This window comes from Hyperolius riggenbachi, chromosome 6 (genome assembly GCF_040937935.1).
Source record: "Hyperolius riggenbachi isolate aHypRig1 chromosome 6, aHypRig1.pri, whole genome shotgun sequence".
NCBI classification, from domain to species: Eukaryota; Metazoa; Chordata; class Amphibia; order Anura; family Hyperoliidae; genus Hyperolius; species Hyperolius riggenbachi.
In genome coordinates this window covers 301598481-301613120 of record NC_090651.1, presented here as the reverse complement: position 1 = coordinate 301613120, position 14640 = coordinate 301598481, and the positions used below count along the sequence as shown (strand labels likewise).

The 14640-nt window shown below is 48.0% G+C and overlaps 1 protein-coding gene across 10 annotated transcripts in view; it reads right to left on the bottom strand.

Moving 5' to 3' along the window:
* The window catches only part of LOC137521656 (myosin-binding protein C, fast-type-like), a 193251-nt gene that overhangs the window by 27591 nt on the left and 151020 nt on the right, over positions 1 to 14640 (bottom strand). For all 10 annotated transcript variants that reach the window (XM_068241196.1, XM_068241201.1, XM_068241199.1 and 7 more), the window contains 2 exons: positions 10231 to 10419; positions 204 to 338 (listed from right to left, as the gene is read on the bottom strand). In XM_068241196.1, coding sequence (XP_068097297.1) covers positions 204 to 338; positions 10231 to 10419 — 324 coding nt within the window. The remainder of the gene's footprint in view (positions 1 to 203; positions 339 to 10230; positions 10420 to 14640) is intronic.

Below are 14640 nucleotides of genomic sequence, written 5' to 3'. Positions count from 1 at the left end.
GTAATATTTGGCGTCCATATTTTCCAGTAGAACAGATATTTTTATCTTAGTTTTTAAGTTAAGAAAAAGAGAAAGAGAAAAATGTAATTCCTATTAAGAAAGCCAGCTTCACTGTTTAGGGAAAATCACACAGCTCACATCGCCATGTTACTTGTTTCTGCACGTATATACAAATACAAACGTTTTGATCCACTGGCACTTACTTCCCTCTTTGCACCACTCAACAAGATAACCGTCTATTCCTCCAGCTCCAATACGATCTGGTGGCCTCCACTTCAGTGTGCAGGTAGTATCGGTGACATCATCCACTTTCAGCTGCAGAGGCTCACTGGTGGGAGCTGGAAAGTAATTTATTACATAGTAAATGAAGAATATTTCACCCATTGGTTTACATGAAAAACAAAAAGTTAAAGCTCCTGTTTTTTTTGATAATTTTGCCTATAGCAGCGCCCAGTGTATAATTTGGGTGCCAAAGTTAGGTCTACTGGGAGGCATATATTAGTAAAACCAGTAGCTTGCTGTGACCAATGATAAATCTAGTTCTGATCAGTCCTATAACTTGCTTATATTAAATATATAATCAGGGGCATAACTACAGGGGCAGTGGTGCTCAGCAGAGCTCGAATATTCGAGTAGCTCGAATATTCGAGCTCTTTTTCAGCTATTCGAGCTCGGTATTCGAGCTCCGAATAGCTGGAGCTATTCGAATGGGCTATCCGAGTACACTCGAATAGCCCATTCACTATTCGAGCTATTCGAGCAACTCGGCGCTATTCGAGCTCGGTACCGAGCTCGAATAGCGTCATAGCCCAGATTGATGTCCTTAGAGCCAATCAGAGGGCTCCCAGGCCCTCTGACGGCAGCCAATCACAGAGGGGGACCCTGGCCAGCCCCTACCCTATAAATAGCGGCCGCCATGTTCCGTTTCTCCATGCTTGCCTGAGACTTGTACAGAGAGAGAGTTGCTCCTTTGTGCTTTGGCTTAGCAAGTGCTCTATTGTGATCATTTACCTAGCGTTTTTGCTCACCTACACCTGCCATATACACCTATATTGTTGTTAGTTAGATAGACATTGTATTTTAGTTAGTAGCTTGTGTGTTACATTAGAGACAGGCAGCTGCTGCAAGCTTACAGGTTTAGGCCTCAGGGGGGCCTTGCCTCTGTGGGCAGCTGTCCTCTGTTTATTTCTCTCATCTATACCAGTATTTCTGCTGTCCTTTACTAATAGTATTGTAGTTATACTGTACTAGGAGTAGGACACTCACTGACTGTCACTGTTTATAGGCTACTAGCTAGCTCCTGCGTGTGTGCACTCACTCACTGTCTGTGTGTACACACACTCTATTTCCTTCTGATTACTGATAGATTATTGTTAGTTAGTTGTACTTACTTACTACTTACTCTTACTGTACCCGTAGGGACACTCACTGTCACTGTTCATATAGGCTACTAGCTCCTGCGTGTGCGCACTGCACTCACTGTCTGAGTGTACACACACAACACACACTCTATTTCCTTCTGATCGCTGATTGATTATCGTAATTAGTTAGTTCTACTTACTGTTACTACTTACTCTTACTGTACTAGGAGTCTAGGACACTCAGTCACTGTCCATAGGCTACTAGCTCCTGCGTGCGTGCACTCACTGTCTGAGTGTACACACACCCACACTCCATTTCCTTCTGATCGCTGATTGATTATTGTAATTAGTTAGTTCTACTTACTGTTACTACTTACTCTTACTGTACTAGGAGTCTAGGACACTCAGTCACTGTGTTCATAGGCTACTAGCTCCTGCGTGCGTGCACTCACTGTCTGAGTGTACACACACCCACACTCCATTTCCTTCTGATCGCTGATTGATTATTGTAATTAGTTAGTTCTACTTACTGTTACTACTTACTCTTACTGTACTAGGAGTCTAGGACACTCAGTCACTGTCCATAGGCTACTAGCTCCTGCGTGCGTGCACTCACTGTCTGAGTGTACACACACCCACACTCCATTTCCTTCTGATCGCTGATTGATTATCGTAATTAGTTAGTTGTACTTACTGTTACTACTTACTCTTACTGTACTAGGAGTCTAGGACACTCAGTCACTGTGTTCATAGGCTACTAGCTCCTGCGTGCGTGCACTCACTGTCTGAGTGTACACACACCCACACTCCATTTCCTTCTGATCGCTGATTGATTATTGTAATTAGTTAGTTCTACTTACTGTTACTACTTACTCTTACTGTACTAGGAGTCTAGGACACTCAGTCACTGTGTTCATAGGCTACTAGCTCCTGCGTGCGTGCACTCACTGTCTGAGTGTACACACACCCACACTCCATTTCCTTCTGATCGCTGATTGATTATTGTAATTAGTTAGTTCTACTTACTGTTACTACTTACTCTTACTGTACTAGGAGTCTAGGACACTCAGTCACTGTGTTCATAGGCTACTAGCTCCTGCGTGCGTGCACTCACTGTCTGAGTGTACACACACCCACACTCCATTTCCTTCTGATCGCTGATTGATTATTGTAATTAGTTAGTTCTACTTACTGTTACTACTTACTCTTACTGTACTAGGAGTCTAGGACACTCAGTCACTGTGTTCATAGGCTACTAGCTCCTGCGTGCGTGCACTCACTGTCTGAGTGTACACACACCCACACTCCATTTCCTTCTGATCGCTGATTGATTATTGTAATTAGTTAGTTCTACTTACTGTTACTACTTACTCTTACTGTACTAGGAGTCTAGGACACTCAGTCACTGTGTTCATAGGCTACTAGCTCCTGCGTGCGTGCACTCACTGTCTGAGTGTACACACACCCACACTCCATTTCCTTCTGATCGCTGATTGATTATTGTAATTAGTTAGTTCTACTTACTGTTACTACTTACTCTTACTGTACTAGGAGTCTAGGACACTCAGTCACTGTGTTCATAGGCTACTAGCTCCTGCGTGCGTGCACTCACTGTCTGAGTGTACACACACCCACACTCCATTTCCTTCTGATCGCTGATTGATTATTGTAATTAGTTAGTTCTACTTACTGTTACTACTTCCTCTTACTGTACTAGGAGTCTAGGACACTCAGTCACTGTGTTCATAGGCTACTAGCTCCTGCGTGCGTGCACTCACTGTCTGAGTGTACACACACTAAATTTACTTGTGATTACTACTGATTATTGTAACTGCTAGTTGTACTTCCTGACTGTTACTACTTACTTACTGTACTAGGGGACACTCACTCAGTCACCTCACCAACCAACCCACTCCATTAAAGTACCCCACTTTTCACCCGCCCTTTTACAAAACTTTTGTCTATACGCCCAAAACATTTAAGATTTCTGGAAGTGGCAGCCAGCGCGGTTTGGGCAAGGGGAAGGGCAGCAAGGGAATCAGGAGGAGAGGGAGCAGCATTGTGGCAAGCCGCGGCCGCGGGCGCGCCACCATGCACAGTTCCGCAGCAGCAGCGTCAGTGGCTAACATTCCTCCCATAGCCACTGGCCGTGGACGCCTTGGGCGCCGCCCAGCAGGAGCATCTGCAACTCACGCTGCAGAGACACAGCAGCAGCAGCGTGTAGCACCTGCTCCCATTTTCCTCCAGCCGGGTCGGAAACGTCCCATTGAGGAAAAGGATGCAGACACTGTGGTGCAACTCATGACGGAGGATGAGCAGCCCGCCATCAGCTCTGCATCCGAGGCCTCCACCCTCACCACCACCACCACCCCTGTTCGCAGCAGCCGCCCAGCAGGGTCTGGGGAGGAGGCCAGTTCACCGTCACTCGCCGACCTGTCATTCAGCAGTCTTTTGACCCCAGGCATCATGAGTAAATTGTCTGCTGTTGTTGGCGATCTTGAGGAGGAGATGCTGATGGGCACTTTGGGGGATGAGGGATTGGACAGCAAGACTGTGGCGACAGTCAAGCAGCCCATCCATGCATCAGGAGAGGAGTTTGGGGGGTCCTCATCCCAGCAGGACATGTTTCAGGAGGGGGAGGATGATGATGACCCGGTGACAGACAGAGACTGGGTGCCACCACCTCCAGGGGATGTCGTCCTCAGCAGCTCTGAGGAGGAGGAGGAGGATGCGCTTGTGGGCCTTGCAAGGAGGCGCATCATTGCAAGCATTGGCAGCGTCCCACAGCCTGCTGGTGTCTCAGGCTCAGCAGCAGCAGCAGCAGCATCAGCCAGTACCACCCCCAGCCGCACCCAAGCCCCCCCCCAACCACCACAGGGAGACAGGCAGCAGCGCTTCCATGCCGTAGGGGGAAGTTTCTGTCACCAATCTGGCGGTTTTTCACCATGCCCACTGTGTACAGCAAGTACGCCACTTGCAACCACTGTCAGCGGAAGTTGAGCAGAGGTGCAGACCCCTTAAAGTTCAGCACCAGCTCGCTCATCAACCACCTTGCGGCTAAACATTTCCACCAGCATGAGGAGTTCCAGAGGCTGAAGGCATCTGCTGCTGGCAGTGGCACCACACCCATCACTGCACAGCCTTCAGCAGCAGCAGCAGCAACAGCAGCCACCCGCCCTCCTGCTCCTCCAGCAGCACCAGCAGGAGTGCGGAAACGCACTGCTCCTCCCCCCTCTGCAACTCCTGCCGCCGACACTGAGGCCTGTTCTGGCAGCCAGTCCTCAGTGGCCTCCTCTGCTGTGTCTGCTGATTCCCGTGTCAGCAAAAGGCCACGCCAGAGCCTTTTGAGCGAGTCCTTCCAGGGGGTGGTTAGGGCTCTGCCTCCCAGCAGCCGTCGTGTGCGGCAGCTGAACGGCTTGCTGGCACGGGCCATGTGCTCCCAACTCCTGCCGTACACGCTCGTGCAGGAGGGGAGCGACATTCGTGCGCTGCTTGCTTGCGCAGCCCCAGACTGGCAGCTCCCCAGCAGACACTTCTTTGCCCGCAAGGCCATTCCTGCACTGCACCGCTTTGTGATGGCCAATGTGGAGCGAGGGCTGGAGCACGCGGTTGGTGAAAGGGTCCACGTCACCATGGACTCCTGGAGCAGCCGCTTCGGGACAGGCCGCTACCTGTCCTTCACTGTCCACTGGGTCAGCTTGGTGGAAGGGGGTGAGGATGGGAGAGCAGCAGCGGGCACAGCAGCAGCAGCAACACAGTGGGTGGTGCCACCCCGCAGGCTCAGGGGAACTGCAGCAGGTTCCTCCGATCCTCTGCCATCCTCCGGCACACCTGGCCAAACCCCCCGCCTCAGCAGCAGCGTGAAGGCCCGCCACTGCCAAGCGCTGCTGCACTTGGTCAGCCTTGGGAAGACCAAGCTGACGGCAACCCATGTGTTGGCCAAACTCCAGGAGCAGGAGAGGATTTGGCTGACCCCCAGAGGCCTCAGAGTCGGAGAGGTGGTGGCCGACAATGGGGCCAATCTGGTTGCCGCAATAGACAGGGGAAACCTGACCCACATCCCCTGTCTTGCCCACGTGCTGAACCTGGTGGTGCAGAAGTTCCTGCGCACCTACCAGGGGATGGGCGAACTGCTGGAAACGGCAAGGAATGTTGTGCGTCACTTCCGGCGCTCGGCTGCAGCCTGTGCGAGCCTGGAAGACGTGCAAAAGGAGCTGGATCTGCCACGCCATCGGCTGATCCTTGACGTTCCGACTCGCTGGAACTCCACCCTGGCGATGTTGGAGCGTCTGGTTGAACAGAGGCGCGCTGTCAAACAGTACCTTGCCCTGGCCACTGTTTCCGCAGCTCAGAGAAGGGACAAGACCAGCAACTTCCCGTCCATCGTCCCCGATGATGACTGGAGGCACATGCAGCAGGTGTGCTTAGTGCTGGCTCCCTTCCTGCAGGCCACAAACATGGTGAGCAGGGACCATGCTATGGTCTGCGAGTGGGTGCCCCTGGTTTCTCTGCTGAACAGGGCCCTCGATGCTTTGCTGGAACAGGGAGCGGCAGCCTTGGACCAGCAGGAGCGGCAACCAGCTGCGCAGTCCACCTCTGAGGGGGAGGAGGAGGAGGACTTGGTGGAGGTCCCTGACCTGGCTGCTGATGAGGGGGATCAGCACAGCGCAGCTGAGTTGGTGCGGGGGTGGAGAGAGGATGAGGCGGCAGAGGAGGAGGATGAGGACAGCACTGACGTCGATGTGCCAGCAGACGTGGCCCGCCCATTCCCAATGGCAGCGCACATGCTGACGTGCCTGCGCAGGGACCCCAGGGTGATCCAGATGAAGCAGAGGGAGGACATCTGGATCAGCATGATGTTGGACCCACGCCTCAAGGGGAAGTTGAGCCAGTTCCTGCCGCCTGCAGGAGGAGACCCAGCGCAACAAATAAGGAGCTTGCAGCAGGCCCTTGTTGAGCGCTTGGAGGAAGCCTTCCCCCAGCCTTCCACCCCCACTGTCCAGCAGCCAGCACAGAGGCAGCAGCAGGTGCCTGCATCCAGCAGCAGCAAGCGCCCCACAGACCTGCTGTCTCTCAGCCACGAGCTCTACAGGACTGTAGAGGCTCCGGCAGCAGTGACTAGAGAGGAGATGCATGCAGCAGCATCCTCCTCCGGTCACAGCCAGCGCCTGACCCGCATGGTGGCTGACTACATGGGGTCGTACAGCGGGCTTGACAGCGATGCCCCTGTTGATCCCATGGAGTATTGGGTCAAGCGCATGGAGATCTGGAGCGAGCTGGCGCAGTACGCCCTGGAAGTGCTGTCCTGCCCCCCTTCCAGCGTGCTGTCCGAGCGCTGCTTCAGTGCAGCTGGTGGCGTGGTCACCGAGAAACGCTCACGTCTGTCTCACAAGTCTGTGGACAGACTGACGTTTCTCAAGATGAACCAGGCGTGGGTGGAAGGCGAGTTCCTGGCCCCTGTTGTCGGCGAGAGGGGGACATGAACTGGCTGCCGGAACCATCGTTAATGTGCCTTACCACCCTTTACCACCTCCTGGCTCCTGCTCACTAAGCCAGCCTGGTTCACTTTGACTATTACGTCGCCTGCAGCCACACATTTTACACCTACAGTGGGCTGCTGTGTACTGCCCTTCTGCTGTCTGTCTGTGTTTCCCACTGCCAGGGTACACAGAATTACCTTCTTCTGCTGCCACTCTGCCACCAGCTATTACGTCAAACAATAGCTATATTGGTTGCAAAACCAAAAACCAAAAAACCATAAAAAAAAAAAAAAGGTTTAATTTTTCTGAGGTGCCCGGGTTGAAAACTGTGTTGTCCCAGTTGTGTATTGGACACAATGTGGGCTGCACGACCGCTGTCTGGGACCTCCTGTTGTGTTTATTTACAGCCCTGGTATCACCGCTAGGTACCAGGGCTATTATGTCACGCTGCCTACCTGCTGCCACACTCACACTGCTCCTCCATACCTCCTCCTGCTGCTGCTGCTGCTGTCTGTCTGTGTTTCCCACTGCCAGGGTACACAGATGATTTACCTTCTGCTGCCACTCTGCCACCAGCTATTACGTCAAACAATAGCTGCTCGCCTACTCCTCCATTCCTCCTCCTGCTACTGCTGTCTGTCTGTGCTTCCCACTGCCAGGGTACACAGAATTACCTTCTTCTGCTGCCACTCTGCCACCAGCTATTACGTCAAACAATAGCTATATTGGTTGCAAAACCAAAAACCAAAAAACCATAAAAAAAAAAAAAAGGTTTAATTTTTCTGAGGTGCCCGGGTTGAAAACTGTGTTGTCCCAGTTGTGTATTGGACACAATGTGGGCTGCACGACCGCTGTCTGGGACCTCCTGTTGTGTTTATTTACAGCCCTGGTATCACCGCTAGGTACCAGGGCTATTATGTCACGCTGCCTACCTGCTGCCACACTCACACTGCTCCTCCATACCTCCTCCTGCTGCTGCTGCTGTCTGTCTGTGTTTCCCACTGCCAGGGTACACAGATGATTTACCTTCTGCTGCCACTCTGCCACCAGCTATTACGTCAAACAATAGCTGCTCGCCTACTCCTCCATTCCTCCTCCTGCTGCTGCTGTCTGTCTGTGTTTCCCACTGCCAGGGTACACAGAATTACCTTCTTCTGCTGCCACTCTGCCACCAGCTATTACGTCAAACAATAGCTATATTGGTTGCAAAACCAAAAACCAAAAAACCATAAAAAAAAAAAAAAGGTTTAATTTTTCTGAGGTGCCCGGGTTGAAAACTGTGTTGTCCCAGTTGTGTATTGGACACAATGTGGGCTGCACGACCGCTGTCTGGGACCTCCTGTTGTGTTTATTTACAGCCCTGGTATCACCGCTAGGTACCAGGGCTATTATGTCACGCTGCCTACCTGCTGCCACACTCACACTGCTCCTCCATACCTCCTCCTGCTGCTGCTGCTGTCTGTCTGTGTTTCCCACTGCCAGGGTACACAGATGATTTACCTTCTGCTGCCACTCTGCCACCAGCTATTACGTCAAACAATAGCTGCTCGCCTACTCCTCCATTCCTCCTCCTGCTGCTGCTGTCTGTCTGTGTTTCCCACTGCCAGGGTACACAGAATTACCTTCTTCTGCTGCCACTCTGCCACCAGCTATTACGTCAAACAATAGCTATATTGGTTGCAAAACCAAAAACCAAAAAACCATAAAAAAAAAAAAAAAAAGGTTTAATTTTTCTGAGGTGCCCGGGTTGAAAACTGTGTTGTCCCAGTTGTGTATTGGACACAATGTGGGCTGCACGACCGCTGTCTGGGACCTCCTGTTGTGTTTATTTACAGCCCTGGTATCACCGCTAGGTACCAGGGCTATTATGTCACGGCGAGCTGCCTGCCTCATTGACTGCCTGCTGCCACACACTCATCCTCCTCCTCCTGCTGCTGAATTTACCTCCTGCTGTCTTTGTGTTTCCACTGCCAGGGAGCACATACAATGGCGCTTCCAACATGCGTGCGCCCACCAGCTATTTGTTACGCTCAAAAATAGCTGCATTTCTTTAAAAAAAAAATTGAAAAGAGAAATACGTGAAGAAGAAGAAGACGATATTGAAAAGGAAGGAGAAGATGAAGATGAAGAAGAAGAAGAAGATGAAGAAGAAGATGAAGAAGAAGATGAAGAAGATGATGAAGAAGAAGATGAAAAAGAAGAAGAAGATGAAGAAGATGAAGAAGAAGAAGAAGATGAAGAAGATGATGAAGAAGATGAAGAAGAAGAAGAAGAAGAAGAAGAAGAAGAAGAAGAAGAAGAAGAAGAAGAAGATGATGATGATGAAGAAGAAGAAGAAGAAGAAGAAGAAGAAGAAGAAGAAGAAGAAGAAGAAGAAGAAGAAGAAGAAGAAGAAGAAGAAGAAGAAGAAGAAGAAGAAGATGAAGAAGAAGAAGAAGAAGAAGAAGAAGATGAAGAAGAAGAAGAAGAAGAAGAAGAAGAAGAAGAAGAAGAAGAAGAAGAAGAAGAAGAAGAAGAAGAAGAAGAAGAAGAAGAAGAAGAAGAAGAAGAAGAAGAAGAAGAAGAAGAAGAAGAAGAAGAAGAAGAAGAAGAAGAAGAAGAAGAAGAAGAAGAAGAAGAAGAAGAAGAAGATCGAGAAGAAGAAGAAGAAAGATAAAGAAGAAGAAGAACAAGTATATACAGTAACACTACTGAACAAAATTAAGGACACAACTTCTCTTTCCACATTTTTTTTTAAAGGAACATCCCCACATAATCACTTGCTGTTGTTACTTGGAAAAAAAGAGGTTTCTTGCATCATTCACCCTCAAAACAAGTGTTGGAAGCTATTTAAGGCCAATTCGAATAGTTAGCTCGAATACCGACTCGAATAGTGAGCTCGAAGTCCGAGGTCGAATCGAATAGTAAAAATTATTCGACTCGAATATTCGACTGACCTCGAATAATTTACTATTCGAATTCGACCAAACTCGAATTTTAAAAAGGGGTATTTGAGCATCACTATACAGGGGAGCAGACTCTGCAACTGCAGGGGGGAAGGGGGCAAGAGCTGTAAGGGGGGCCCAACTACTACATAGCTCCCTCTGATAAAGGGGTCCATCCTTTGGATCAGGTGTTTTTGTGGCTACACTTGTTCTGGGTTTGAATATAATGATGTCCATGATGCCTCCCATTCCCCAGCTGTGAGGGTCACCAGGAGAGGCAAGGGAAAGAGTACGAACAGTGTGGGGCCGAATCAAAATTTTTCTGGGGGTTACTATGCTTTGCATTTACGCCGCTGTAAATAATATAATATGTAATGTAATCTATCATTGAAGCATATAATAATGTTGTTAATATTATAGGGTTTTTTAATTTGTTTAGAGCCCTCTAGATGGAAACTCATTTACCGATTGGCATGAATGGATTTGTCGTGTTGGCTTCTTTAGAAATGCCAATTGCATTGACAGCAAAGACTCTCATTTCATACAAGACTCCTTCAATCATATTTGTAGACTGGTATTTTGTGTCTGGGTAGAGATCAAAGTTCATCTTCATCCAGCGCTGACTTCCTTTCTTCTTCCTCTCAATGAGATATCCTATAGAAAGAACAGAAATATTATTATACTGATCAGCTAAGCTTCTCTAGCAAACATGAAGACTGCACCTTCTCAGGCAGGCAGGGCCGGATTTACATCACAAGAGCCTATCGGTACGGGAGCAGGAAAAGATGGCGCACAGCTGCGCTACACCATTATGGCGCCGCCATTGAGTTTAATGTAAACTGAGTTTAATGTAAACCGCTATTTAGCATTCTGTAACAGCAACATTATGGTGTATGGCCATTTTCATGCTGGGCAGAGACATTTTGACACTGGGAAATAGATCACTGATTGCTAAATAGTGTAGTAGCACAGTGGTAAAGACACAGGCTTAGAAATGTTTTTGTGCTCTTTGGAACACAGTCAATGCTACTTTTTTAAATGATTATTTATTTACAGATGCTCTCCTATCTATCTAGTATTAAAATATTAGTTTAAAAAACACTTTTATAAAGTTAAAGTTTTATGCTGCAAATATCACAACTGCATAACTTTATGCAGGGCTAGAAAGGAAGTGGGAATGCATAATAAGGATAAGAGAAAAGGAATTACTGTCTGCAAACTGACGATAAATTTGCAGCACAAAACTTTTTACTTCATAAAAGTATTTTTAGGCTAGGTTTCCACTTGTGCGTTTTGTGTCAGTTTTTCTGCTCAGAAAATTCACATAGATTTTAAAACTAATGTTAGTCAATACAGCCGTTTCCACTCTATGTGAATTTTCGTACGCGTTCGTACGCGTGAAAAAATCTGAGGTCCTGTATCATTTTTTCGGACATTGCGTACGATTCTCGTACAATGCTTTGTATAGGCAATGCAAATTTTCGCGTTACTTGCCCGAAAATTCGCATTAGATCCATGGTTACAGGAAGTTGTCAGCAGTCATGACTAAGCTGTTACTAGGCAGATTATGCATATGTAACTAATGCGAATTTTCGCGTATGAAAATTCGCATAAAAACGCGTGCAAATTTACATGCGAATTTTCACCAATCAGAAAAATCTTATACGATTTTTTGCAGGCGAAAATGTAACGCTACAGTGGAAACGTAGCCTTAAAGTAATCTTTTAGTACTCCATAGATAGCAGCGCATCTCCATTAATTCTCTATCAATTTAATAAAGGAAAAAAAAAGTAAGGTGGAGCAGATTTGAACATGCAAAATTTACTTACAAGACAGGGACCTTACCACTGTGCAAAATAACTTTTTGTTAGCCAACTTGAGCCAGTTTGGCTAATGTAATAATACGTTCTTACTAGCTAGTATAAGTGATAGTAATAGCACCATCTAGTGTTCAGACTACAACTCCACAACGCTAAATAGGTTTTTAAGATGTTCCAATACTGGCATAGCGTGGATTATTTGCGTAATGACTTTAACACGCTAAATAGCATATTAAGCACTTTACTGGTGGCACCGTGCGCCATTTTTTCCAGGTGCCACTTTTGCCTGTATGCATAGGCACAGATGTCCTGGCACCCTAGACTTCACCCTCCATGAACCAACAAACCTCAGCTGAACCGCACTGTAAGTATGCTGGCTGTATCAGCTGTCGTTTCTCCTTTGCTTCCCTTACCTGTCATTGGTAGCTACAGGTGCCCCTTAAGCTGGCCACTAACGGTTTAATTTCTAGTGAAAAATCGTTAGAGCGATCAGAAATTCTGATCGGACGAAAAATCGTTCACTACACCATCAACTAACCAATCATTCGTTTCTATCTATCACGACCACCAAGAAAATCCAAATTTTCGTTCGACGAAAATTCATTCGGGCGACATTTTTTTCACTCGTTCATAATCGATTGTGTCCACCAATGGAGATTATTTACAACCAATCCGATCAGAATTTCTGATCGCTCGAACGATTTTTCGCTAGAAATTGGACCGTTAGTGGCCAGCTTTAGTATTAGGTAGGTAGAGAAACCTCAGTATTAAGCAGCTAGTGGTGCCCCCGTCTGAAGGGAGATCTCATCAGTGGAATGCCGAAAGCATTCCACTGCTTGGGGCTGTGCATAGGAAAGGAGGGAGGCACTAGGGGAGGGAAGTGAGATGCCTTCCATCATCAGGCACCTGTAGGCATATGCCTACAGTGCCATACAGGGCCGGATTAACCTACTAAGCACCTCAAGCAGCTGCTTGGGGCCCCAGTCAGAGTTTAAGGGGCCCCATTAGCACCTAATCCGGCCCTTCACTGTTCCTCCTCACACTCAGCAGCAGCTGCAAAGTTCACCTGCAGCCGCCCGCTTTCCTATGCATAGACATAGCGGCAGCGGGTAGCTAAAAGAAAGCTGGAGGGACTCGGGAGCTGGGTAGTGTGATAAGCTGATCAGATCAGCTGTTTAGCAGCAAGAGACGCACGGAGGTCTCCCTGGCTGAGGGACAGCAAATCAGAATCCCCATGAGAGCAGGGCAAGACCTCCGTGCACAATGTACTGGTGGGAGGAGGAATGTAGCAGCAGCTGATTTTAAACTTCCCTCACTTTCAACGCAACGGCAAAACAAGGGAAAGGGAGACACAAGTGCTCATCAAATGGCCAGACAGACAGAGAGAGGGTTCACACTGCAGTTCCCGCCCCTGCCCTGCTCCTAACATCAGCTCACTGCGTGGAGATGGAGAGTAGAGAGACTCCACGCAACAGGCAGCTGAAGAATAGGATGCCTGCTGTGAGAGCTGTCACTGTGCATGTTTGTGAGTATGGTTTGTCCTGAGCTGAAGGTTGTGCTTTTGCTTCCCCACTGTCTGCAGCTGACTTTGATTTGTTTCACCCCATCCTGATTCCCCCCTCCCCACCACCACCACCTTGTTGACCGCCTGCCCCTATGGCTAGCACTTCCATTTTTACCTTCCCTACCTGATTTACTTGAGCCTGATCACACCCTCACATTTGACTAGTGTTGTGCACTATGAGTAGCTACAAGTAGGTAGCTACTTGTAATCGAAATTTAAATTGGCGCTGCCTGCGGTAGAGGGGAAGTTTAACTTACCCATGCCACTGCCTTAGCCGATGTGTTCCATTTTGCTTTCCACGTCAATCCTTTGCTTTTTTTTTTTTACCCGGAAGAAGAAAGCATTGGAGCAACATGGAGTGCAATGGCTAAGGCATGGGTAAGTTAACCCCCTCTGTTGCAGGCAGGGCTAACTAATTTAAATTTTGATTATGAGTAGCTACCTACTTTTAGCTACTTGTAGTGCACAACACTGCTTCTGCCTGCCCTCCATATTTTCTTTCCTCACCTCAGCCTGACTGATCTCTCCCAACTTTGGCTGTTCAGTTTTAACTGCCCCTCTCAATTTGTATGCCTCCCCAGCTGTTTTTCCTCAGTTCTAACTGCCTCTTCCATCCTCACTCAATAAAAAAAAATAATAAAAAAATTATATATATATGTACACTGTGCATATGTATATAATATTCAGAGCGGGGCCCAAATCTGCTACTTTGCTTAGGGCCCCATTCAGTCTTAATCCGGCTCTGGTGCCATATGGTAAATCTGGCCCTGCAGGCTGGTGTCCATGCATTCTTCAATCTGCCATCAGACCGACCATTAGATAAATCCCTTTCTGATTGAATATGAACAGAGGGAGCTATTACCTGCCCACACACTGCACACCGATTTCCAATAGATTGTCGCATGAAATCTATTGGAAGTCATCCTAGTGTTGCCACTGCCCCCACCCAAGTGTATGTGCATGCCTCATTTGCCAATATGCAGTATTGAAGGCTCACCTGGCCGTTGGTATGACTCCTGGCTTCCTCTTATGTCCGGCAATACCACGTGACACCAGCCCATGTACTAACATCACTACATGACCTAGTGTCATGTGGTAGGTGCTTAGGGTGACAAATTAAATAGATGTTGGGCATAGGAAGAGGCTTGCATCTCACTGACAGTGGCAGCTCCAGAGTCAAATTTTGGGGGGGCAAAAGGGGGCACGGTGGCTGGCTGGTGGGGCCCATTTGGGTGATCAAAATCGATGTTTGTATGGTGAGCTTTAGATATATTTTTGCCTAACTCATGTGATACAATTGGCTACTTTGTTAGTTGTTAGTTTGCTGGCATGCTTTAATCTTTACTTGCTAGCTAGCTGCTCCTGTGTGTTCAGATTCCAAACAAATCATTCCAACCCCAAGCCTGTGTTTCACAACTCTGCAAGCAATGAGAGGGGGAAGGGGCAGGAGGGAGAAAAATTGTGTGTAATTCCCTATGTTAGTAGCTAAGC